Source organism: Electrophorus electricus, chromosome 17 (genome assembly GCF_013358815.1).
Source record: "Electrophorus electricus isolate fEleEle1 chromosome 17, fEleEle1.pri, whole genome shotgun sequence".
NCBI lineage: Eukaryota > Metazoa > Chordata > Actinopteri > Gymnotiformes > Gymnotidae > Electrophorus > Electrophorus electricus.
The window spans coordinates 3,184,183-3,211,019 of NC_049551.1; the positions used below are offsets into that span (position 1 = coordinate 3,184,183).

General features: G+C 43.7%; 2 protein-coding genes across 2 annotated transcripts; one reads left to right on the forward strand and one right to left on the reverse strand.

Moving 5' to 3' along the window:
- Window positions 1-5,395: 5,395 nt before the first annotated feature.
- stard7 (StAR-related lipid transfer (START) domain containing 7) lies at window positions 5,396-9,503 on the reverse strand. The gene is made up of 8 exons (XM_027006494.2): window positions 8,459-9,503; window positions 8,196-8,359; window positions 7,859-7,908; window positions 7,591-7,701; window positions 7,198-7,280; window positions 7,010-7,109; window positions 6,210-6,294; window positions 5,396-5,598 (listed from the first exon to the last, which is right to left on the reverse strand). Exons 1-8 carry the CDS (start codon window positions 8,896-8,898, stop codon window positions 5,432-5,434), a joined length of 1,200 nt encoding a protein of 399 aa, XP_026862295.2. The 5' UTR covers window positions 8,899-9,503; the 3' UTR covers window positions 5,396-5,431.
- Window positions 9,504-11,082: 1,579 nt separating this feature from the next.
- slc20a1b (solute carrier family 20 member 1b) lies at window positions 11,083-26,837 on the forward strand. The gene is given in 11 exon segments (XM_027006432.2): window positions 11,083-11,423; window positions 13,742-14,469; window positions 14,660-14,800; window positions 15,001-15,086; window positions 15,333-15,429; window positions 20,434-20,553; window positions 22,424-22,642; window positions 22,794-23,340; window positions 23,678-23,863; window positions 24,006-24,090; window positions 24,588-26,837. Coding segments are annotated over 10 exon segments (1,989 nt in total). The 5' UTR covers window positions 11,083-11,423; window positions 13,742-14,120; the 3' UTR covers window positions 24,747-26,837.

The following is a 26,837-nucleotide window of genomic DNA, read 5'->3' on the forward strand; positions in this document are numbered from 1 at the left end:
GCCCAGGACGCCATTGTGCTTGATCTAACCATGCAGTTCCTCGCGTGTCCATGGTTGTGCCAAGCACTTTGGAGACTTGTGAGCACACTCTCCTTCCTCTTCTCTCAGTCTGTCTGTTCTCCAGTCAGTTTTCTCATAGAGTCAGTGGAACCTGGAACATGACCCTCTTTAGTTACCTCATCATGTCTTGTGCTTCGTTTGTCAACATCTTCAGAAATAAAGAATGATATGATTTTTTTTTTTTTTTTAAATCAGAAAACAACAAATTCTGCAGGTTTTTGGGTTGGTCTAGTCTGTGAAAAATATTCAAATATTCACCTTGGGCTTCTGTCACTAAATATCTATATTAAATGGCACTCCTTTGTAGATCTCAGTGCTTTGACATGTTTTGCTGTCTTGTTGACCTTGGCAATCATCTGCCCATCAGAAAATGTATTTGGTAAAAAAAAAAGCATGAGCATTTTAGAAAATATTGCTGCATTACGTTGGCTGGTTATAACTGAGTCGATTAAACAAAGAACCTGAGGTACAAAAGAAATGGTTAAATCTGGGTCGTCATTCAGTGTTCCTTTGTCCAAATATGAAATGAACACTGTAAAGTCCTGTTGAAATATAACGTGGCTTGCAACAAGCCAGTGATGCACCCCATTCTCAAAATATGATTTGTCAGTCAACCATTTCAAAATGCCATACTGGTTGACAGTTGGTTAAAAAGCCTGTTTTCAATCTATGGGCCAAATATCGTTCTCAGATTTCAATAAATCAGCTGGAGATCAAACAAATGTGTCTGCCAAAATTATGTTTTGTAGCCAGTGGAAAAATACAATGTGGGCTGTAACACAGTTACTTTGTTTTATGAAGATAAAATATACACATCAAGGGATATGTGACATAATGACACGGTTGCTGAAAGTCAGCGGGTTCACTGGCGAACAGGTTGTATAGTAAATGTCTCTAGTCCTTCCCACTCTTCCCAGCAGGGGGCAGACTGTAGCTCATTAACGGCTCCCTATAATCACCACTGATATACTGTAGTTCCCACCCAAGTCCCACACAGGCTAAACTAAGCTGTTTTAAATGTTCTGCTTCATAGATCCTGCAGTTTGGTTGCTATTGAATTGGCAAATAAAATGCATGTTATGTAAATGAGTCAGCTAAATCATCTATTGCGGATAAATGAATGGGTGTAGCATTGTTTTAATTTTGTCCGAATAATTTAACAAAATCAAGTCTCAATAAACAAAAGTTTCCTTTTTTACGGTAATAAACAGAAAACTGGCTGTCTCTTTTACACCTCATACATAATTTTTAGAAGTTACTGGTAGCTAAAAATAAACTCTAAACACCTTCAAGTTTAGTTCAGCCAAAAAAGGTTTCTCTGAGATTTTTCCCTCCTCCTTTTAATTATTTTACAACTGCGACACTACACCCAGAATGCATAGGTGGCGATACAAGATTCCAGCCACTAGAAAGACATGGCTGATTACAGCACAACACTGGCAGCCAATCAGTGATCTCGTTAGATAGTGATTGATAGAAGCTGTCCTGGTATGAACTAAAAGCAATCTGCATTAGCTGGGTGGACCACAGCTTTCCATATACGTGTCTTATTCATATAGAATTGTGCAGTCTCTCTGTTACTTCGTTACACTACAGGAAATCAACAGTGTTTCAGTAACAGTGCAGATTAGCTGCAAACTAAACCCACATTACAGATAATTCCACACACCCCAAATTATTATTCCACACACTTCAGCATGATGAACCACTTTTTTAAAAGCCCATCACATCAAATAACTGCATATGCTGCACTTACAGGACCTTATACTTCATAATCAATTATTTTAATACAAACGGAAGGTCTCTTCAATCCCATTTTCTAAAAGGCTGAAGGAAGACTACTGGGAACACATGCTGTCCTGTTCACACACGCCAACCATCTTCACACAAAGACTCCCGTTTAAGGGCTGTAGACAGGCTTAATATGCACAAAGAATTGTAAACAGTTCAAGGTGAATGAGTCTTAAGGTGTATCAGTTAAAATGGACGATGTTACCTTCACTAATCAAGAGAAAGGTATTAAAAATGTGAAGAGTAAATTTAGTCAGTCAGTAAATGCTGATTTTTTTTTCAGAACGCCAAAGCATTCAAAACTCTTCAGTGAACAAAACACATTTGACTAAATTAGTCTGGGACAGGGCTCACCCGAGCTGGAGCAGATGCAGTCCTGTCACAGCAAAGATGTACTGCAACTGTGGCCCCGCCCTTCATCTGCCTGACAGATACACCCCCCTCGTCCTCCACACAAATCGTCTTGGCATAGTAGGTTGTGTCACTCACAAGAACAGTGAGCACACAAGCACCAAATACAGCTCTCCTGCCTACGCCACACCCTGCTGAAGTCATCCTTGGGTCCAATTTGGGGAGGCAACCCCACGCCTTAGTGCTTTCCCTGTTATGATCAGGGGCTGATCATCTTTTTAGCAGCTGGGTTGGGGTAACCCTAAACTGTGAATCAGTCCCTCCAGGACTGCTGCACTGGCAAACAGAGTGTCAGAAATGCAAATAAATTAAATAGTATCCCATTAAAATATCTGTATTAGACATGCATGTAAGAATTAATGACGTTATTGTAACTTACTGGCAAAGTAACAGATAAAGAAATGACAGCCAAGCAATTTGTTTTTCCTTTTTGTTTTTATAGCAATTATTACACACAGATCAGCCAACCAAACGTAGAAACAATGAAAAGAATCAATCAATAACGTGAGTCAAAAACTACAAATCATTGACCATTACATTCACTTTGAGATGAGCATTTTCAAGCACTGGACACACATCTGAAACATCTTGGATACAGTACACTCCTTCCCACCCCTGCATTTTGAATGAAGCTCAACAGACAGCAGTTAACCAGCTAACTCACACACAGACTCCAGAGGGCAGCAGTCCTGCTGCAGTTCACATGTTAAAGTCTCAGGGATGGCAACAGAACACCAGTGCTGATTCCCCTCACAAACAGCCCTCTTCTCCACACTACTGAGCTTAATTACACTGTTATTTACATCGCATGGGAAACAATGTCTTTTTCTCAGTTACAAGATTTAGGAAAAGCAAACTACAAAATATTTTTTAAAAAATCTATATTTATTGTAACAAAAGACACATGCAATGAAGATGGATATTTTTGGCTGCTTTCTGTTGTCCCTGAATTCAAGATGTTGTCTCAACAAGTGTGGCTTATTTGGTAGAATGTGACAGTCGATGTACATGTGGAAAAAAAGGCGTGACACTAGGGGCAGCAGAAGCACCAAAAAGAAAAAACAAACCCGTCAGCATCTCCAAACCAGTAAGACGCGACTCTGTGGAGTCCAGGGGAACATTACCTATGCTCCAAAGCCGCCTGCTTGGATTAAAAATCAGAAGATTCCAGTATGCAAGTTCTTATTTCAAGGCAACACAGTGAACGGTCACTCAGCCTCCTTGTCCTTCTAAAGGACTTTAGGTCAGTCACTTTATTTAAATCATCAACCTGTTCAGAAATCCAGAAACACCCTTCCTTTTCAGCCAACAGTTCTTAAACATTTACACTGTAACAGACATCATGCACATACTGTACTGATTGTACAAGTCAACATAAGTGCTAAAATTCTTTTAGCATTTGGATGCAATTAAACTAATGCATTCAGAAAAATCAATCATTTAATCAAATTATGAACTTCTGAAGTGCAAAATGGCCAATTTTAACGCAGTCATATTTCGTATAATTCAAGTTGCTTGCCAAGTTACAAAAACATTGAATCTGAAAGTCGAATGATCAATTCTTCAAACTGCCCAAATTTAATTAAGCAACAACAAAAAGACTGATAAGAAAAACATAAAACCTGAAATGCAACATTGTATGGAAATGTTAATTTACTATTATTTCATCATAATTTTCTTAACCAACAATCTATATTCACCTCCCCACTTGCAGTGAAATGTCCTTCAGCATACACATGTCTCAGCGGCAGTATGCTTCTGAATTAGGTTTTATCCGAGACATTGTGAGCTGTTAATATTTGGACTTTGAGGCTTTACATCATGGACACACACACACACGGTTATACCCTTTGTGGAATTGGTCAGAAATCCTCTGCCTAATTATCAGCCTGCACGTGCCCATCCCTCCGTATTCTCCACTCCACGTGCACAGCTCTTTGCATGTCAGTGTCCATCTGCTCCTACACCCTCACCCTGCACAGGAGGGCGGAGGCTGTACAAACAGGGAGGCTAAGTTGATAAAGGGAAACTAAACTAAACACGCAACTAGCACGCATTTCTCCAGCCCTTATACTTAAACGATGGCTACGTCAAACCTAAGCTGGAACAGCCTAAGGTAGAAACCCCTGGCTCTGGGTTGAAGTCAATTATAAACATGGAATTGCATTCTGGTTAAGCAAGCATGTTGCTGGACACCAAGCTAGGAGCACGATGACTGCAGGCGACTGCGTCTTAGCAGAACGTAAGCAGAGTGGGCTAGCAGCCTGCTCCAGTGCCTTACCACAGTGCCACAGAGAGAGGATGTCAGCACTGGAAGACACATACTCCTCCGTTCAGGAGATGCTGGTTCACTCATGAAAGCTGAAGGGCTTAAAAAACTGAAGTTTGGGGGGGGGGGAAAAAAAACAAAAAAAAAACTACAGACACACACAGATGCAGATATGCACAGGAGTGAGCAGTGCTGCATTTGCGGTTCTGTGCATGTCATGTTCTGCTAAAGGCAGAGGAGGATGAAGGAGAGAAGTGAGCATAGAAGCTCGTTCTCCCATAGGCCTGCAGACGTGGACAAGTGCAGTCGACCGACCGACTGACTTACTGCTTCAGCACATCACTGCTTCATCACGGTCAGCTTCAGCCCCAAGCTCTCCGTGAGCTTCACCGAGTTATCCTGGACGTGCTGAGGTCAAGCCACAGAGAAAGACGTCACGGCCAAGAGAGAGAGGCAAAAAGGTTCTACTGTGCATGTTAGGAACTGCTGCGCGGGCAAGGAAGCTCCGCTGGCTGCAGCTGGTGGTTCTGTTCTGTCTGCCCTGTGGTGCTGACCACCTGGATCCCATTAAAGCACTCTGTCTTTGTGCATTAGCACCCACACGTACAACGGACCAGAAGTTCAGACACAAGTGTAGATGTGGGCAGAGCCTGCAAAACACCAGGCTCAAGCGTAGATGTGGGCAGAGCCTGCAAAACACCAGGCTCAAGCGTAGATGCGGGTGGAGCCCGCACAACGCCAGGCTCAAGCGTAGGTGCGGGTGGAGCCCGCACAACGCCAGGCTCAAGCGTAGGTGCGGGTGGAGCCCGCACAACGCCAGGCTCAAGCGTAGGTGCGGGTGGAGCCCGCACAACGCCAGGCTCAAGCGTAGGTGCGGGTGGAGCCCGCACAACGCCAGGCTCAAGCGTAGATGCGGGTGGAGCCCGCAGCATGCACGTCGTCCTCTAGCCGCTCAGGGGGAACCTGCTGTGCCAGCTTTGGAACACCGACATAGTCGTGAATGTGGACCTCCATGTTCTTAGCTCTGAGGGCAGCGGTGTGGAGCTTCTCCAGGAAATTGGGCATGCCTGAGAGAGTAAGAGATCATGTGAGAGCGTTCGGGCTAATCCACACGCCCAGGTGAACAGGAGATGAAATCACAAGACACAGTTAAAGCAATGAAATCCTGGAGGAATCGTCACTCGAGTGCAACCACCTACGCAGGGGAAAAATAAAGTGTGGCACCCCACCCCAAAGATAAACACAGATCACAGTTCAGCTGTTTCTGCTGAGTGGGACAACTTCACAACCGTAAACCAACAAGCTGCACATGAACATAACTGCATTTGTATGGAAGTGTTAACTGCAGCACTGCTCAATATTGTTTTTTTTATAAATTTGTTTTGCTTATACTGAATCCTGACTGTTTTCACACCCTGTAGTCAATTTTCAGTTTTGAAAACACAAAATAGAAAGCAACACAACCCACCCAGTACTGCTGTAATCAGATCAGAGGTTTACTTGGAGCTGCAAAGACACTCTTATCCAGAGGAACATACATATTTATCAGTATGATAGGATGTGCACTCCCTCAGAACTGAACCCATTACCTTGATGTTATTAGCACCCTGCTCTATCTGCTCTGTGAGGTGAGCTATAGGAGCACCTAATGTGTAGCAGGAGACGGGTGAGAACTCACCACTGGACACCATCCAGCTCAGGCAGTAGCGGGGGAAGACTGTCTGGGGGTCATCACTATAGGTCAGCAAGTAGTCAAACCCATTCTGTTGGAACACGATGACAGGATCTGAGTCTATAGATTTACTTGTAAAAGAGTGCTGATCTACAAACAGCATCGGCTGTCCATGTAACATGGTTCAGCAAGCCTGGCAAAAACTGACCCAGGATCTGCTCTCAAGAAGCTAAGCCACTGCTGATGGTCAGTCTTTGACCACAGAACACTGCTGATTGGTCAGTTCCCAAAGAAGGACACAGCTGATTGACCATTTTGGTGGTGAGCCCACTCTCAACATAGCAGGGACACTGATATGGTAGTGGTATGGCAGCAGTGCTGAGTTGGCACAGTGTTATCAGGCACAGCTGTGGATTTACACATGCCATTGTTGCTGCCGAGTCAAGACTGGTCCACCACCCAAAAATATCTTGCTAAGAGCAGCCCAGCAGTCAGAGAGTGATCTGTGATAAGCGGGAAGATGGTCAACTTATGCACGAAACCTAATAGGCTTTTAGGCTTTAACCATTTAGCAAAGAAATAAACAAACAAATTCAACATACACACTCATTTACAATTTAAATATTACATATATCAATAAATTAAATTGCATTAACGCCAACACACACACACACACACACACTTGTATGTACTTAAAAAGAATATATGAACTTCAAAATGGCCTGACTCAATATATACATTTATTCTAGAAGTACAATGCAGTTACAATGCAGGACACAGCTAGAGAAGAACCCTTCTGTGCTCACCTCATCAAAGGACTTGTGGGGACGGATGACCATTCTGGAGCGATATGAGTGAACACGAACAAACTCCTTTGTCTCGGGCACGCTGGGGTGTTCCACCGCTCTACCACAGACAGCCATTACAGACCAAAGCTTACAAACGCAGTTTTTAAAAATGCTGAGTAGAGGCGGGAGAGGCGGCCAGCACTCACCTGGACACGAGGATCATCAATTTGTTCATTGGGTCCACATCATAGCGGCGCACATACACGTAGTCTCTGGAGTACATGGGATACTGTGCATGAGAGCAACAAGAACAGACCACTGAAATTCTTATTCTGAGCACTCCAAGGCCCGAGATCCAACCACACCATGACGATACGCAAGAGAATGAACCTTGTAAGAAATACGGGATTTACTTTTGTGTGAACAAGTAATCCAATCTAGATTACACAATTGAAAATTAAATTATGACATCATTGGAGCCATTTGTGGTCCCCCAGGAAAAGACCCAAAAGATTCATATACAAGAAATTTGTAGCAAATATCGAATCAAGCCGACTTGTTTCCTGCTAGGGACAGGGAGCCTGGGATTCACTGCTTACAGGGAAATGTGTGGCCCAGTGGATGATCTCGGAGCCCGTGCTTTGGTCCCTGTCCACCACCTCCAGTTTGATGACCAGAGCGTCCCACTTCTTCCTGTACTCGGTGTCCAGCTAAAGCAGAGAGGAGTACATAAGTGTCAGGCATACGGATACTACAACCAATAAAAAAATATAGTGCTGGTGATGGGTAAATGGCGCAGAAACTGATCAAGGCACATGCTTAAACCAAAACTGACTAAATTTGTCAAAAAATACAATTTTTCAGTACCTGGACATTGAAGAACTGTCTGGGGGTAATGTCAGTGTATGAACCAAATACTGGAAAAGAAAGAAAACGATAAATGTACAGGCCCAGAAAGCTCAGAGTTAAGCAAGAGTATGGTATCCCAGGGTGATGCTATGTATGAGCATCGTACACAGCTGTAAAGTGATGGAGGAGTATAGTACATTATGGTAAAGTTATGCAGGAGTACAATACAGTGTTTTAAAGGACACAAAAGAGCACATATCAGTCGGTACTGATGCAGTACTACAGGCCTTGAGGAGTACAGTGTCACAACCTTGTTCATGGCTCAGGGTCAGACATGCACAGTCCACAGACTCACCTCTGTACTCAAAGAGGTGGCTTCCTTCAATGGGTCTCCTCCAAACTCTGAATGATTTCTCCTCCATGACGACCTCCCAGCCAGCATCTGTCTGCCTACTCCCTCGTGCAGCGGTAGCAGCCAGCGGTCGCGCGGCATCCAGTGCCTGCAGCTCCTTTACACACCTGCACAGGAGCCAAACACACATGTACATGCGTAACAGCAGAATTCTAGTATTGAGCTTCACTCAAACCCCCCCCGCAAAAAAACACTGGGGTACCGACCTTCCCATTTCGTCATCTCTTATCTTCTCGTCTTCCCACATGAAGACTCCAGCCAGTGCAGCTGCCAGTTTTCCTGCAGGAGCATGCTTGCTCTGCAGCCTGCGCCATATACTGCCAACCAACGTCCACCTAGTCCTCTCGGAGTACAGGTTTGAGTACAGTTCGGCAATCTGAAACGCTCGTCGTAATCTCTGTCCTGTGACAAAACTACAGTGGTTGACCAAGATGGACATCAGCCCTTCCTTCTTCTTCTTTTTAACACAACCAAGTTCACGCGTGCCTTCCCCTGTTTTTTGAAGCCACGTGAGTACCAGTCCCACGCGCCGACCCAGCCAGGCCACGGTGCCTGATTTACTGGGTGCTTTGCACTCACTGAAAGCAGTCGAGCACCGCAGACGAATGGTGCGGGCACTCAGGAACGGATGAACGGACTGGAACATGTTAGTCCACGTGTGCTGAGCAACGCCAACGCTAGCTATGATCTGAAAGTGGCCCTTCTCTGCAGGCAGCAGCTATCAGATGTTGTATTTCAGCATTTAAGGTGCGATCTCCCTTGCTGTGAGCTTCCTGATCGCCGTGTAACGTGAGTCAACAGCAGGCCACTAACGTGCTAACCAAAGGCATGCAATGTCACGCCGTGAAAGCACATGTACGAGATAAATTCCTAGCAAACGTCTAAACCCTATATTTTGTCCTGCGTAACGAGAGAAGTCAGATTTTTTTTTTAAATCGCAAGCCGTTTCTTACATTCCCATCAAGCGGAAATAATTTACAAAAATACTCCTGATATGGCAAGTGCATAGCTTGACATTAGCTAGCTAGGTTAGCATTAGCCGACATAACAGCAGGACCAGAGCAGGCGTGCTGCAAAATGAAGAGGAAGTGAGTTATTTGGGGATGGAAATGATCGACAGACGTAAACACAACCACCTCAGATATCTACCAAATCAGATGTCCGAAAACACTTATCATTTATTTAACTAGTCTTCTCACCAATTCACCGTACTTTAAAACTCCAGCCATGGTCTCACGGCAGCGTAACGTCTGCGCGCAGTGAGTCCCGCCCAAATATTATTTGAAAGAATCTTATTGGTCAGATCTCTCTTGCATCGTTTTAACAGGTCGCCTGTAGTGCCAGACGCTGCCAGGCTTTGCTAGAAAACACCATCATGTCAAGTTGATCCATTTAATCTAACGCCAGCACGTTTCACGGTTATATGATTTGCATTAATGGATACAAAATAAATACTGCGAAACTGACTTCAGATTAGTGTCATGTGTCATCTTCTTCCAGCCACTCATAAACGAACTGTACGGCATGGAAAGGTTAAAAAGTGACGTGCGCCTGGTTAAAACGAGTTACACTACCCCCGGTGTCATGTGTATTCACTCATAGTTACAGCCACTACAAACCAACGTTTGGGAGGTTTAGGCAAAATTGTTCAGTAACAGTGAGAATTAGGATACTGCGTGTGAATATCAAATCCCATTACTCTTCTGGAACTACGCGACAGATGAACATCTCAGATTAGAAATGCTATATGAAATCAAGCAACATGTGTCCAGGAGAGGGCGATGTGATGTAACCCATATTTAATGTTTATACCTCGTTTAGAAAGCGCCTGTGTGGAGTTAAAATTAAGAATTAATTCATTTGCCATTTCGTTGGTTCGTTCCTCTGATCGGTCATGCATTGATTCGTTGCCCTTTTAAATTGTTAGTGAATTCCTAGTACTCTGTTTCTCATGGGTGCACAGTCTTTTATTTCAGTGTACTTGGCGCGTACAGGAGCTTGTTCTGGCACACTGAGTGCAGTTTATCACAGATCACAAAAGTAATGTACACACGTACAGATAAAATATTACAGCAACAGAAAACGTTATTGTACTCAATGCAATTCGCAATCAACTGTAAAAAAAATTACACTTGGATAGTCCGTTCGCATAGAAAATATAGAAAATGTCATCTTTGTTGGAAAGATATTTTCCCTCTCAGGAGCAGGGTTTTTTGTTTGTTTGTTTGTTTTTTAAGAGTTGCCCGTCCCCTGGGTTTCTCGGTCCTGTCTCTGTAACGGGAAGTAATAGGCAGAATTTGCATTTAGACATACTGTTTGTCCATTCTTTGAACTCGGGGACGAGTGTATTAGCTAAGCGTGTCGTTCACTGTAATTAGGAATGGGACAATGGTACTTCCGCAGATGGGAAGAGTACAGTGCACCTGCATAGCAGGCCACTTTGGGAGGAAAGACATCGATGTACAAACGGAGGGGTTGACCTTCCTCTGTCTCCGTTTGCTTCAACAGTACTTCTCAGTGACACTAATGTCGATGAAGAAATTGTGTCCTTAATAATCTTCAGTAAAGTTATGTAACTGTGATTACGAAAACTTGTGACGGCATAAATTACATAATGATTTGATATTCTTGAGGGAATCGAATTCGAGCAGTCTCAGATATTTATGTATATTATTTATTTACACAAAGACATATCTATAGCTGTATATATTGGTAAAGTACATTCAGGGCGTATCTTAACCAGTTGAGACCAGTACGATGCAGCGCAAACGTTCCTTCTTTTTAGAGCAGTGGGCGGGGTTTGTGACGTCGGCGTGAAGAGAGCGAGAGAGAGAAAAAAGACATCCGCCTTAGGGAAGCGCGAGAAAGCTTATGAGGAGAAGCTAGTGAGATCCTCGTTCAAAAAAAAAAAAAAAAAAAATAAGACGGTGTTTTTTTCCGTTTACTGTAGTTTTCAGTTCGACCGAGCTTTGAACATTTTATTTGTTTCTTATTTCGCGTATACCTAATCAGACCGAATATAGCGGTTTGGAAAAAACTAAATTTAATTTAATGTCAGTCCCGCGCGCCACGCATTTGAGCGGCTTCGGGAAGTGAAGGCTAACGTTAGGCGGGCTCCGGCTGTGTGGAAATACGAAGAACCAACCAGTTGTTTCGCTCTTTGTTAACGTGGTAAGTAAAAATGTACATATTTGTTACCGAGTTGTTTTTGTTCTAATGCTTGCCTCAAATAACTTACTTGGCTAGCTAAAGAAATGAAACGTTACGATTGGGCTGTGTTGGCGCGAGATGGCTAACCTAGCTAGCTAACCGTTTTTACTGTCCTGTAGGAATCAAAAGTGTCGGATGTCTGATTCATTTTTTGGCGACGTTAATGTACGTTTTCTAAATTTCGTCGACAAGTGTTTCAGTGCATTCTTGTGTCTAAATCCTCGACGTTGTTGGATTATCTTAGCGATCGCCAACGAATAAATGTCATTGACTGCACGTGTTGTGAGTAATAGCCGGCAGGTCTGAGCTAAAATAAGCTAGCTGGCGTTACACGTAACGTTAACAACGTTACGCAGCTAACCGAGCCAGCCAGCTACGCTGGTACGCAATAGCCACTGACTTAGTTATCGTTTTAACTAGCCTCAGAAGTCGCTGTTGTGTTTTGGGAGCAAAGAAACCGGGCTTGCTGGCTAGCTAACCTAGCCACCTACGTTATCGACGGCTAAGTTCCAGAGGGTTCGTCTTGTTCTATCGAGCTCCTGTGACGCTGCATTTCTCTCTGTCTTTCATTACGACTAACTGAGTTAGATTAGTTATCCCTAGGTTAGTTCCCTGAACTCACCGTGTCTACAGCAAACTCGGCAACTTGATGCATCCGGTTTCTCTGGCTTGTAGTTGAACGATAAACTGGTTGTGATGGAGGTTGTTTATCGGGTTGTTAAGCGGGCTTCCACGGGGGTAGTCAAACACGCGCACACAAACTGCAGGTGTGAAGACTACGGGCTGCATCGTGCTGTTCCATAAATCCGAGTGATGTTTAGACTTGAGTGTCCTTTTAAATATTGTGCATACTTTCTATGCCCGAGTGCATAGACGTTTCTAAAGTGATTACTGGTAAAAGTTTTGTATTATACCTATTTAATAATACTCGTGGTGCGATCCATCATAAACTTTTTATGCCTCAAATAGATTCTGATTCGGTTTTCAGAAGGCCTAGTTCTGGTTTTACAGCCGAATTTGTAAAACTGCGACATAGTCGTGCATTACAGAAATGTCTAAAGGACAGATCGGACACAAGGTGGACACGCAGTTACAAAGATTCGCGCGAGTTAGTGTTACCTTTTCGTCGGGAAAGGGGCTTCCAGTAGGGAAACGGGCTGGTTATTACTTAGTAGTTATATCACCTGTGGTTTGGGTAAGGTAATGAGTGCTACCACACAGCGAGAGAGAGCCAGACGAAGTGTAAGCATGAAAAACATTTTTAAACCTCCAGTAATCATTACACAGTAACCACTGTCTGTCCTCTGCCCCTCAGTCTTTTTGTGCGTTGCCTTGTGGTAGTTATTAATTTGTCTTGTTTCTGTGTTTGTTAGCGCATTAATGTCAGGATTGTTAAATGTACTAAGTTAGTAAAATGATTTTTTTAAAGATGTTTTGAAGGTGGCATTGAAAAAATGCTGTGTCTATAACAGCAGTAGGTGTGGAATGTTGCATGGTGAAAGGGTGCTGGTAACAAGGCTTTCATTTTCTACAGAGACATGAGGCAGCTCCCAGGTGACACTGCTGTCTTTCAGTGGGGAATTTTGTATATGTATATATGAATATAATAAAAATATGAAGGGTGTAGATTGTTTGGACAGTTTCTGCTTGAAAATAGAATCGAGATGACACTTGGTCCCTTCTCAGTTCACAGGGGGAGGGGTGCCAAGTTAGCACTTGATCTTCACAATGGTGTTGGAGCAATTGACCATCGGTGGAGGAGAAAAATGTTGTTCATAATGCCTTTAGGAAGTTCTTGAGAGACATAGAGGTGCAAAAAAAAAAAGGAATAATAATTTGCCTAACAGGTTCTAGTGCTTACTTTCTTTGACATGGCTGGTATTGTAGAAATCATTCACAGTAAAGTTTGTTCCGGTATCTGACTAGTTGAAGGCAAATGATCTAAAGTTGAGAAGTGAAATATAGAATTTCTACTTATGATGTAACAGTGGGTTTAACTGTGCGTATATGCCTTTTGTCCAGTGTATGAGAGAAAGGTGTAGGATAACACTTTTTAATATATTTGAATTCTTAGCTTTGATGGGCATATTTACAATTGTTTCTCAGGCTTCCTCTCTCTTCCTGGTTTGCAAAAGAGATGAATGACGCTCCCTCTGTCCAAAAAAGTAGCAGGTTTTTAAATTACAAGCGTGACATCAAGCTCATTTTGACTTGTTCAGGGTTGATTAACTGTTATCTAACATCGGGAACCTTCCCTTTTTTTTCCCTCTCCTTTTCAGGAATGAGATTCCATTCATCCATCCTGTCTGTTGCACAATGGATGTCTGTTCTGTCTGCCTAATCGCCCAAACTAAGACACATTGTAGCAGGAATAGTCTATTCAGAGGATAGCAATAGCCCCCCCTCATTCCACCCTCCCCCTCAGCATTACACATCAGTTTAAATACGGCAGTGCAGTCTTTTGCTGGTGTCTGGACTGCTTTAAATTGCTGTTTTAGCAGAGGGTGAAGGTAGGTTGGTTTGGGGTTTAAAAAAAGTTTTAGAAACACTAGTACCTCAGCTATTTAAATAATTCTAGAGTGGTGCTTGAATTAAGGGCTTAGCTAAATTTGAAAGTTGTAGGATTGCGAATAAAACTTGAAAGGGAAAACACACACAATGGTGTCAACAACTTTGGCCACAGTAACACTGATGAGCACCCTTGGGCTGGCCACCCAGGGGCCAATGACCGAATACCTGTGGCTCCTGGTGCTCGGCTTTGTTATAGCCTTCATCCTGGCCTTTTCCGTGGGTGCCAATGATGTCGCCAACTCGTTTGGCACTGCGGTTGGGTCTGGCGTGGTCACCCTGAAAGTAGCCTGCGTCCTTGCAACTGTGTTTGAGACTCTGGGCTCTGTGATGCTGGGGGCCAAGGTCAGCGAAACCATCCGCAAAGGTATCATCGACGTGAACATGTACAATGGGACGGAGTACCTTCTCATGGCTGGCTCTGTCAGCGCCATGGTTGGTGAGTGGCTGTTTGAAGATATTGTTTTATAAATCCTTTCCCATTTACCCAGACACATGTTTTGTTCATGTAATCCACCTAAAAATGTTGATGTGGCTAACGATGGCTGCTAACGTTATTGTTGCTAGCATTTACGGACAGGACTGTATCTTGACAGTCATAATGTCATGTTTTTGTTTCCCTCATTCAGGCTCTGCTGTGTGGCAGTTGCTAGCTTCTTTCCTGAAACTGCCCATTTCTGGTACTCACTGCATTGTAGGAGCCACCATTGGCTATTCACTGGTGGCAAAAGGTCAACAGGGAGTCAGATGGTTAGAGCTTCTACGAATTGGTGAGTGAATAAAGGAGAGTTTCATTTCAGTTGGATTAATGGAATATTGAAAGAATACATACTTTTTGTACATATTGCCTGTCTTTTGGAAGTGTAGCTGGACTATTCCTCTAGTCACTCTTGAAGTTAAATTGGTAGTTTTGAGTGTTGGTACTGTTTTGCTGTACTGGGCCTTATATTTTGTTGTCCTTCCTCCCCAGTTGTCTCTTGGTTCCTGTCTCCTCTCCTTTCTGGTCTCATGTCTGCCATTCTCTTCTATTTTGTCCGTATATTTATCTTGCAGAAGGTAAGCACAGGAGAGAGTCCCATAATTATCTCTCTGTCATGTTGTGGTTAATCTATCTGAAAAAAAGCAGTTCCTTTTCACTCCGGATTGGAGGGCTCTCATTTCTTTGTTAGTCTTGATTGTAATGATAAGATTACACCCAGTGTTTTAAAAGGCACGTTGGAATAATCTGTTATGATGGTGGCCATGCTTTGTTATTGCAATCGAAAGTGTTGGGTTTCTGAATTTTCTCTTCTGTTTCTGCAGAAGGATCCGGTACCCAATGGACTGAGGGCTTTGCCCGTCTTCTATGCTGTTACTATGGGAATCAACCTTTTTTCCATCATGTTTACAGGAGCACCGAGTGAGTATCGCTCCTCTGTAGGTTCACCTTGCACACCCAAGCAGCCGCTGTTTTGTAAATAACCCCTTTGGTTTAACCCAATACCCACCTCAGGCCAGGTTGTGAGGCCAGGCTGATTTAACAGTACAGTGTCTAACAATGGGCTTTGAGGAAGCTCAGTGAAGAGATGATGAGATGGACTTTTTGTGCTATTTGTCGTCTTCACCTCTATCAGCCTTCCTGTCCTTCTTGAACACACAGGAAAGGGAAAAAAAAACACAGGACTAGAGTTGTCCTCCATCAGACAGAATCTTCATTCTTCAGTCCAGTAGTGGCTGTGTTATGCTCCGTCTTTGAGTGCTGTTGGCTGTGCATTCTTTTTTTTTTTTCCTTCCCATTTTGGAACCCCATTAAATGAGCACTTTCTTTGCTCCTTTTTTGTTTTCTTCTACCTACAGGGATCAGCAATTCAAGAAGTCAGCTGGCCTGGGCCATATGAAGGCTACAGGCCAGAGTATGACCAGATACGCACATAGGAGCGCGTACATGTACGCACTCTCAGTAGGCATGGAAGGGTGCTTCATACGCACATGCACGTAGCAGGACCCAACACAAAGCTCACCCACTCTCCCAGTTGCAGAGGCATCAGATGCAGACTTAATCTACACAGGGCCTCAGAGGAAATGTATTTGTCTTTAACAAAAGTAGCAAAAGTATGTCTGTACCTGTGGACTAAGACCGGGGAAGGGGTTACACATGGCTTTCTTAAAAAGCAAAACTTGGCCAAAGTTACCAATGGTCAGTAAAAACCCAGAGAGATTGTCCATGAAAACGTTCGTTGGGGCATTTTATTTGCGTTGATTCACCCAGATAGTCAAATTTAAGGCATGAGATGATTATAGTAATTACTGCTAGGTTTACAAATCAATTCCAAAGAGTAAGCATGTCTCTTCTACCCCATTCACACATTCCGATCTCCTTTCAGCTTTCAAACCATACTTATGTTACTCACACTAATCAGCTGATAATGAGCTGACACTTCCACATGTGATTTGTATCTTACTTCAGTCTCTGATGGATCACAGGCATAACCAATGTAGTCTCACCCTCACCCCCCCCCCCCCCCCCCCCAGAAGCCAGAATCCCAATATAAATCTAAACTTTGTCAGCAATGATTGTTTTGCAGTGTTTTGTCAAGTGCTTGATTTTAGATTTACAGATGACACACAAATTACCTCTCATAGACTTGTGTGGCAGGATCTCAAGATTGCGACATTTCAAGTTAATTCCATTTTATATTGACACCATACCAAGAGCAGAATGCTAAAATGTCTTGGTTTATTTGGAATTACTTGACTGCTCTGCGCTTGATTTGATGATCTCCAGCAGTAATCCAGTTCACAAACACAATTTATATGGAAACATTTCTGGAGATTAAATTGTTTTGCTTATGGAAGGGGTTGAACAACAGAGCATCAGGACTACCAGTTGGAACTAGGCTACTAGCTATCATGCCAGTTGTACTGGTTAATGTGCCCCCCCAAGGGAAAAAAAAACCCCACAAAGACAAAAAACTGATAGTGCTAAACTGTTTTTGTGCTTGCAGTTGTAAGTGACCATTACTGAAACGGTGCCCAGTGGGAGTGTGAAGGTGTATTTTTGTGCTGTCTAATTCTAAAACCAAACATGACTCTCTAAAGCCATTTCAAATTATCCTGAACATTTATTTAAAAAGCAGTTTTTGGGAATTGGCAGTGGAATATTTCTTTAACATGGGGGGGGATTGGTTCTAAAGTTGGGCCTCACTCGGCGACTCATTTCGGGAAGAGTGGAGGTACTGAGGGCTGTTCCTCCCCCACCTCCTCTTCCACACTTGTCCCGTAGGGAAAACTCACTTATGAGCAGCTGCTCTCTTCTTGAGGACCTGAATGGCTACAGCAGTGTCTTAGTAACTAGTTTCTTGGTTATATTGAGACTTTGATTTGAAGTCAGCAGTGTAACTGATCTTCAGGTGGTGGTTTGGTCCACCCCTGGTTTAGTGTTTCCATTCTAAAAAATACCTGGTTCATTTCATCAGTCAGCCAGCAAGACCTGAAGTAGTTTCTTTTAAAGCTGTGACAACAGCAGGGAAAATGCTGAATTGTCATGCCATAGCTACACAGGACTAAGAAAACATTTTACTTTACAGTTTGAATAGTGTGGCGATTTGGCTGATTAGCTCTGAGCCATGTATATTTGAGACATGCTGTAGCCCTCCAGGCCTGGGAGTGGAGACGAATATTTTAGAATCTAACGTCTAACGCGAAGCTTGAGATTGTGAATGTAACCGCTTACGAGGAAAGTTGTCCCAAGTAGTCATGAGTTTAAAATAGTCGTGTAGTTAAAATGGGTCTGTAAAATCTGCTAGACTTGTAAAGAGACGATGTTTCCTCTTCGCGGTATGCCTGTCCTGATTTTACTTTAACACACCCCTGTGGAAGAGACCAGACAGACGTTCGCACACTACACTGTGAAGTGAGAACTCGGGCAAGGAGCTTTGAGCTACTGTAATTAGCTGTGTGCCAAAGTCAAGATTCAGTTACAGTCAAAAAGATTCCCTTTATGACACTTTAATTATAAGGTGAGTTAGTTATGACTGAGTACGATTTGAGGGTTAAGGGTCTTGCTGAGGGGCCTGGCAGTGGTGGGGTTTGAACCAGCAACCTTCCAATTACAAGTCAAGTCCCTTAACCACTGAGCTACCACTGCCCGTTTGCCACATAAATTGAAAGCGTAATATGTAATGGTCTACAAAGTTATATGGCAAAATGGAATCGTTAGAAGTGTCACTCAACAATTATTTTTCTGTGCCTTGAATGAATCTTGTTCTAAATGCTTTGGGCATGCCCAGATCAAGACATCAGCAGTGGTGTTGGTGTGCCATTGCCATGCTCTATACTGACTAAAGTTGTGCACTTGCTTTGGAAGAAACACTTGTGTAGAGGCGTTTGAACATATTGATATCGCAGTTTTTGATATCCATAGTTTCAGGTAAATTCCCATAATCTCTAGTGTCCTTTAGCCTTAGGTGAGACTTAATAAATTTTTACATAAGTTGGATTTCTTTGTAGTAGATGTTTTTCTATCTTCATATAGGATGCCAAAGACACGTTACCTGTTGGTGCATAGGGTACACCTAACATGATTAGAAATGTTTGCAAACTGCTGTTTGCCATTGTTGAGTTATAAACATCCACACAGTTCTGAACAGAGGAAATTTTAAATCTAGCAGTGCAGACACCATTTCAGAAACCCATGACTTGCGCCATTACCATGAAGTAGTCGTGCTTAACCAAAATGACCGCCCTGCTGTACTGAATCATAATTAAGCTGTCGTTTCTGTAAGGAATGACATTTCATTGTCCATGGGGCCGGTGGGGGGAGGGTGTCGGTGACTCCTTGTGTAATATAGGCTATGGGTTAGCTTAGGTTTATGTGGTGGTTGGGTGCAGTCTGCTCCGGTTCACTCCTGCCACAGAGTGGCTGTGGTCTGGCTGTACTGCTTTGTTTGGGGGCTGTTGGGAGGTAGCTCCAGACAGCATGCCTTCCCTACTAAACCCACAGTAAACAATGAACCTGCAGCGCCTACATTTTCCACACCCGCTGAACAAATCCCCCTTCAAAACCAGAAGTGGCCTAACAGATGAGCTACGTTCCCTCTGTCCACCCTCCACCCCCTTGTTTTTTTTTTGGTGGGCTGCTCATTCTCCAGTCTTAACCGGAGGCCACACCTGTTTAGTCTCGTACACTGTGTACTGAGTCATGCTTTGGGATAGGAAAGTGTGTCGCCTCTCACCTCTTCTCCACTTAAAAAAAGAGTGCGAAACAGTCTCGCCCACCTCTCTTCCTCCTCCTGTGGAGCGGTGCGGAGTGGGTGTTACGTAAGTGGGGCACGTTGCAACCGTGTGCTACCTTGTGCTGCAGTGTCCTGCAGCAGGAGCGCGTGACCGAGGCCGAGTCATTGTGGGAGGGAGGAGTAGAGCCAACATCCTACTGTGCCCTTTCTGTCTCAGTGCTACCCATCCAACCACCTCTGCCCAGTTCTGTACTTTGGCCCATGACCATCTCTCGAGCCTGGCTGGCGAGACAAGGTTTTGACTCGACACCTCCCCCTCCCCTTTATGACTTGTTTTTGTCAACACATTTTGGTGTTTGTGGTGTCCCTCTGAGGCATATTTTAATGCCTGTCTTCTGGTTGCATTCCCATCGCACACTTTTTTATTTATTTATTTTTGCCGTTTTGCCAGACATCTCTCCATAAGCCATAACACTTACAGTATAGTTTTTAAAAAGAAAATGGGTTCGTTTCATGTCTGCTGTCCTGCTTACCCAGAGTAGGAGTCCAGCAGACTATAGAACTGCCTGTGAAACAGCCTTTTAACAGTCGTGTCCTGTCCTTGGGAGACGCATTTGAAGGTGGTTAGCCGTGTAGCCTGGTGCTGCTTTAGCGGGTGCTTCACATTCCCCTGCCATTCAGGGCTTTTTGCGCAAGCACACATTCCTTACCTGGCTGGCACATTTGCCACATAGCTGCAGATCATACTGTGCTATGGCTCTGATGTTCCTGTGGCAATGTGAATTTGTCTCCATTTTGTGTGGTGTGTGTGGTGTGTGTGTGTGTGTGTGTGTGTGTGTGTGTGTGTGTGTGGGTGTGTGTGTGTGTGTGTGGTGTGTGTGGATAATCGTTAGATTTATAAGTAATGACTGCAAATGCTCTTGTTCCTGCAGCTTCCCCACAAGTTATGTTTCTCACAGTGACCTTTTCTCACTTTTCTTGACCTATCCTGATCCTATCTATTCTGACCCCACTGCTACTAAAAGTACAAGGTGGCCCAACCCATCCCTGCCCTTCCTCAAATACCGTTTAGGGTGTGTCATGGGTAGCGCATGCTGCCTCTTGTCTTAAACACCGCATTTCTCTCTCCCCTTGGTTCATGTGCGTTCCCCCATGTCTCTGTCCCTGTCCTGCGGACGCTGGCTCTGCAGTGCTAGGGCTTCGATAGCTGCCCTGGTGGGGCGTCCTTCTGATCTCCATCGGATGTGCCCTGCTCACTGGCCTCATTGTCTGGTTCGCCGTTTGCCCCTGTCTCAAGAAGAAGATTGAACGTAAGTTACTTTTTTGTTTTTTTTGTTGATGATGACGACGATGATCCTTTTTATTTTGTTGCAGTTTTGTGACGCACAGCTCTGTGATCGTTATATACTATCAAAGAAGCTTAGAAATACGGCTACCCGATTTTCTAAATCAGAGCATAAGTATTATGGCCGTGTAATAGATAAATAATCTAGACATAAATGGATAGAATGGATCTGATTAGCTAGAGCACATGTTTTAGCACCAGACCTTTATAAACAGGATGCAAAGCAGGAATTTAACACCCTGACTCTCAAATGTTTTCCAGCATTTTTAATAATTTCTTTATATATAAAGTTAAGGTGTAATACTTAAAATCAACTGTTTATTTAAATGTCCTAACCATTCAGTGGAAATTCCGGGTTGTTTGGACAACCTTTGGAACTAGTGGTAGTGCTGAGAATGCTGCCATGTGGCCTTAAATGATATTACATATATTTTATCCATCAAGTTGATGGAGATGAAATGTCTCAGATGTCCTCCAATTTACGCTCCATTAAGTGATATAAATGGTGCAATAAAATGTTATATAATCTACAGCAACTTGGCCTCAAGGGAAGCTAGATATGCTCATTTGATGAGCAGGATGTTGATGGAGGCAGACCCATTTCAGTTAAATTGGCTCTGAAACGCCTAGAGCTTTTAACTCCTCTGTTGCAAAAGAAATGCTAACATGACAGTTGGTTGGCCTATTGTATAGTTGCAGAGTCTCATCTAATCTTTGGAACAAAGCCTACCAACAGAAAAATTACTCAAATACTCTGAACTGAAAGAAACTGCACCTTCAGAATAAGCAAGCTCAGATGTCTATGGTTGCTGAAGTACTTAGCAATTGTATTGACTATGAACACATCCAGTTAGTCCACAGTCTGTCAAGGATGTATTAAGGACAAGGTAATTAATAAAATTCAGTGATTTTGATAATTGTTCTTCACCTGATGAATTTAAAATGCATGTGACTGACTGAGATGTTACTGTCTGGCATTAATGGCTTGACCAATACTTGAGCCAAATACTAAATTGGCTAAAGGGTTGATATGAACCACAAGCTGTTCGACATGGCACTTGTCACGAGGAGCAGGAATGTAGGACTCAGGTCATGTCAGCCAGTCTGATCAGCCTTGAAAGTAGGTTAAGACAACAAAACGAGTAAATAAACTCTAGGAGGGACGTCATCACAGGGTCAGAGTGGCTGTGTATGGAGTGACACTCCAACACTGCTAAAATAACAGCTTAGTGTTGGTTAGAGCAAACGGCTTGAGTCTTGAAATTGCTTTAGTTTTCTTATTGTGATGCCACAGTGCTTTTTGATGTGGTATGCCACCATACTGTCATTTTCAGACAATCTATTCCTGAAGTATGGGCAAGCATGTTCTTGCACTAACTCATGTACTGCTGTTTTTTCATGACGTGACTAAGACATGACTGAACACGGATGAATATACTAATGCTTCCTCCCAGTCTAATTAGTTCACTGTTTCCATAAACTGGTAGGATTAGTATCATTTTAGCAGAGGATGAGCGTGAGGATTCGATGTCGTATTAATTGTTTAACATCTAATTGGATCAGTTTCTTACAAGTACAGTAGTATTCTTGGCTGGTTGAGAGAGATTATATCTTTTTTAAACTCTGATTGGTGCCAGATCTTTCCAGAATAGTGTTCCAGTGTGGTTCTGGCACACCTTTATTGGCTCTTTTTATGCTTGTTTTGTAAACTAGCAATATGTACAGCTTCTGTGGAAATCCATGCTGATAAGACGGGCATAATCTTCTTTAAATGTCTGCATGTTTTGACAAGAATTGTGGATGTGGTTTGAGTTCCTCTTTCTCTTGTTCTCTAGGTGAGATCAAGTCTTCCAGTCCCTCAGAGAGCCCCCTAATGGAGAAGAAGGACATGGCAGAGGTCCACTGTCCCATTCTCAAAACGGTTCCTGAGGAAGCCATGCCCGCCCCGGCCTTGCACCACAGCCAGGGCTTGCCTATGTCTGAGGAGCGCAGAGTTACCTTTGACATCGGAGACTCGGAAGACGCCGAACCCAAGGAGACAGAACTCAGCAATGGTAGTGTTAAGTCCTGTGATCATGCGCATGCATATTAAGGATTTTTACTTGAATCTTTAATTTGGAGTAGGCTGTCTTTCTTCTCTCTAATTATAGGGATTTACTGAAACCGCTTTTTTCTTTTAATTGACTTTCATCCCCTCTCCACCAGCTCCAAAAACAGTGCATGTTCAGTTCAACAATGGCCCAACACACGTTCCCAGCAATGGCTATAGCCAGTATCACACAGTCCACAAGGACTCGGGCCTCTACAAGGATCTGCTTCACAAACTCCACCTGGCCAAGGTGGGCGACTGCATGGGTGAGGGTGGAGACCGGCCAATCCGGCGCAACAACAGCTACACCTCATACACCATGGCCATCATCGGCCTCCATGGTGAGATCAGGCCTCGGGAGTCGGAGCTCCGGCCAGCTGACGACGGGGACAAGGACAAGGCAGGTGTGCAGGAGCGGAAGAGGATCCGCATGGACAGCTACACCAGCTACTGCAACGCTGTGGCAGAGCACAGTGCCCCTCACGGGCTTGAAGAGGGAGAGGTCACCCTGGAGATGGCCGAGGAGGATGGAGGCAGCAGCAGGATCTCTCTGGAAGAGGACCGGGCTGACGCGGATAAGCCAGAGGTCTCCATGCTCTTCCAGTTCCTGCAGATCCTCACCGCTTGCTTTGGGTCTTTTGCTCACGGAGGAAATGACGTCAGGTGAGCTCGGGCTGCTTTTGTCAGTGCTGACTTGTGTTTAAAGAACATGTTCAGTAAATGCTGGGTTCATTTCTTTGTTTGGGTCCTTTATGTGAATGTGACCATGTTGAAGCTCTTGGAGCAGTTTTTGTTGTCCTCCACCAGCAGATGCTTCAGCCTGTACACAACTGAGTGCTTTGAATTGAGTTGTTGCCCAGGGTAACATGGTTGTGAGGGCAAATGACTAAATACCAACATGTTGGAATGGCTGACTAGAACCCACCATTGAGGTTCTTTGATGTGTTTGTGGGAAGCTTCAGTAACTTTAACTTGCTTGCCTTCCTTCTCTTTCCTGCAGTAACGCTATTGGTCCACTTGTGGCGCTGTGGCTGGTCTATCAGAGCAGCTCTGTGGAGTCCAGCGCACCAACTCCCATCTGGTTACTGCTGTATGGAGGAGTGGGAATCTGCGTTGGCCTCTGGGTGTGGGGCCGTCGCGTTATCCAGACAATGGGCAAAGACCTGACTCCTATCACTCCCTCCAGGTGAGTTTGTTTCAATTTCCCCTTTTTGTTTGTGCCTGGTCCCTCCCATCCCCCCAATGTCTTCCCCCCCACCCCCCAATTCTTCCTTTGTGTAGCCCCTTCACGTGCATGCCAAGCTTTAGTTTTGCCATTTTTGTTACAGTGGGTTCAGTATAGAACTGGCCTCGGCTGTCACGGTGGTTGTCGCCTCCAACATAGGACTTCCTGTATCCACTACCCACTGCAAGGTGAGTGATGGCCCACACTATGCAAACACAAGCCGATGCAAAATGAGACAATGGCAGGGCTGATTGTGGATATCTACTTTTGGGAGGATAACTACAGGATGCACTCTGGAAATGGGTAACACCCCCATCCCCTGCTAGTGGAATTTACTATCCTAATATCACTGTTTTAAATCTCTTTACTGCTGGTTTTTTATTAAAAGATTTTTTGCAACTCCGTTGTTACTGTTTTTCATTTACATGTATCCTGTTCAGCACTGAGCTGTTTGATATTTAGTCATTACATAAATGTACATTATACAAAGTTAGTCAGTCTTAAGGTACAAGGTAAATGCTACCAGATTTTACATATGAAAACACCCGGTTTTGAATGGCCCTGCCGATGACCGTCTAATGTTAGTCTCATGGCCCTTTTATGCTGATGTTGGTCTAATGGCCCTGCTAATGCTAATTCTGGTCTGATGTGGTTCTGATCCTGATGGTCCTGTGTCTGCTCGTAGGTGGGCTCTGTGGTGGCTGTGGGCTGGATGCGTTCCCGCAAGGCCGTGGACTGGCGTCTTTTCCGGAACATCTTCATGGCCTGGTTCGTGACTGTGCCCATCTCTGGCCTCATCAGCGCTGCCATCATGGCCCTCTTCAAATATGCCATCTTCGACTAAGGCCCTCCATTACGGGGTGCCTGCTGCACCCTTTTCCATCCGCATTTAGAAACATGAGAGGTGCCCTCTATCGCTGCCTTGCTACCTTCTAGCCTTCCGGACTCTTCCGGTGGAGGGGAGAGCTTGCAAAATGCAGGTTTTCCTTATGTCTATTCTTCCTTAGCTAGAGTGTGCGATTTGTGGCTTCTGGAGTTTCTCGGCCTGCGTTGACAATTCTTGCGTACACCTGATCATTTGCCATGGGAGCAGGTTTATTTCCTCAGTTTTGTTTTGTTTTTTGGAGTAGATGAATTATTGCCATCTAAATAGTCATCTCTTTTGTAAATAGTTAAACCAAGAAAGTTTCTTGATGTAATTATGTACATATTAATTTTTTTTAATTTTTTTTTAAGGTGACAGAATATTTCCATTGCAGTATTAGCCTTACTGAAACATTTGTATACACTTAATACCATTCATTTAGAGTGTTTGGTTCCAAACGAGGTTGCTGGTTTTTGTTTTGTTTTTTGTTTGTTTTTGTTCCCCCCCCTCCCCCCCTTAAGATGCCGTTAAATGATGTTAGAAATGTTCAGGTGTTGGTCCTCTTGTGTAAAGGGTTTAAGATGTGGATGTCACAGACAAATCCTTATGTAACACTCATGAGGTCTCTTGTGAGGTTTAATTTTTAGATTAGTTTCACAAAGCCCCCTCAGAGGTGTTGCTCTTCTCATTCATTGTGCTTCTTATTTTTCCATTGTTTTATCTTGCACTACACTACAAAAGGCAGCTTTGCTGTCAGGCTCTTCAGCTACAGGCATTAATCTGTGTAATGGATTTTGGGACCCCAGCTCTGGTCACTTTTCTCCCCTTCCAGTGCTTCCAACATTTATCAACAGCTCATGAAATGCGACAAAGGCACACCAGAATTTTACAAGCATATAGAGGAAGCCAGCTTTTCCTCTAAGCATGTCTGTTGAACCAGTAGTGCACTGAGAACTCTCCCTAAATCCTTGGTTTGGCAACCTCTCCCAAATGTTTGTAGTAAATAATTGCCCCATGTACAGAGTGTCATTCTGTACTCTGTTGCTATGCGTCACTGTTTGGGAATAATGATGTGGTAACCAGGACACTCAAACTCTTTGATCAGTCCAACCCAAATTGGAAGCTTGACCCCTCCTTCCTCTTAAACAATTAAAAGTAGTTATTTATTGTTAACTTGCTCTTATGGTTTGAATGCATGGTTTGGAACAGAACCAAATATGGTTTAAACGCCCAAGAGGCCAATTCTTTTTGGTAGTATTCCAGGTAGCATTTTGCTGTGACATTTAGCGTGACTACAGGCCCAGTATCTGAACACTTGCTGAAGTAACCATTTTGAGGAATCGGAGTGCGGAGCTTTGTAATGCTGGAATCAAGACCTTAAGTTTTTCCTGTAAAACTTGATCGCATCCACTCAGACGCTGCAGCGCATCATGCTTGGGTCCAGCCTTCGCGTTAGCTCACCTGATGACCCTGCTAGACCCTTGCCTTTGCAGTAGCCTTGTGTGCTAGTCTGCGGAACCGTGGGAACGTGCGCACCTCCCAGCCCTCGAGAGAAACTACCTTGGGGGCTGAGGTGTGCTAGACTGCTTTAAAAGAAACGGCTACACCAGACGTGCAAAAGTTGCTAAAAATGAATCTACGCTACTAGCCACTAATTAGCATGACATTCGCGCCGTACTGGTTGGCTAGTTGTTTGCTTTCATTTATGGTTAGCAGTGTTGGTGGTTTTGGTATTTTGTTCTTTGAAGTAGTGGTGCCATTGTCAGCTGTGCAGATGGGATCGTTTAGCAGCACCCCCTGCTTGGCTGGTGGAGTTATGCAATTCCTGCTGTGTAACCAACGCTAGTGAGAGGCGGCTTGGCTGTCGCACTTGACGCATTTAGACCTTTTAGAGTTTCTGTAGTTGCCTTAACATTATTTTTGTTTTGTTTTGTTTTTTTTGTGGATTTTTTTTCTTTAGGTACCAAAGAATAAACTTGGTGTGTATATATTAAGCATATATTCTTTGTCCACTCTGTATGGACAACTGAGGGGGAGGGGTAAAATAAATACATTTTTTTTGTTGGGGAA

What these genes read in the sequence shown, in the direction of transcription:
- stard7 (XM_027006494.2), bottom strand. Translation starts at nt 8,898, where the DNA reads ATGTTCCAGTCCGTTCATCCGTTCCTGAGTGCCCGCACCATTCGTCTG. An exon ending in GACAGTTCTTCAATGTCCAG is followed by an intron (nt 7,702 to 7,858) that starts GTACTGAAAAAT and finishes TCTCTGCTTTAG; the next exon opens with CTGGACACCGAGTACAGGAA. An exon ending in GAGCTGGATGGTGTCCAGTG is followed by an intron (nt 5,599 to 6,209) that starts GTGAGTTCTCAC and finishes TTACTCTCTCAG; the next exon opens with GCATGCCCAATTTCCTGGAG.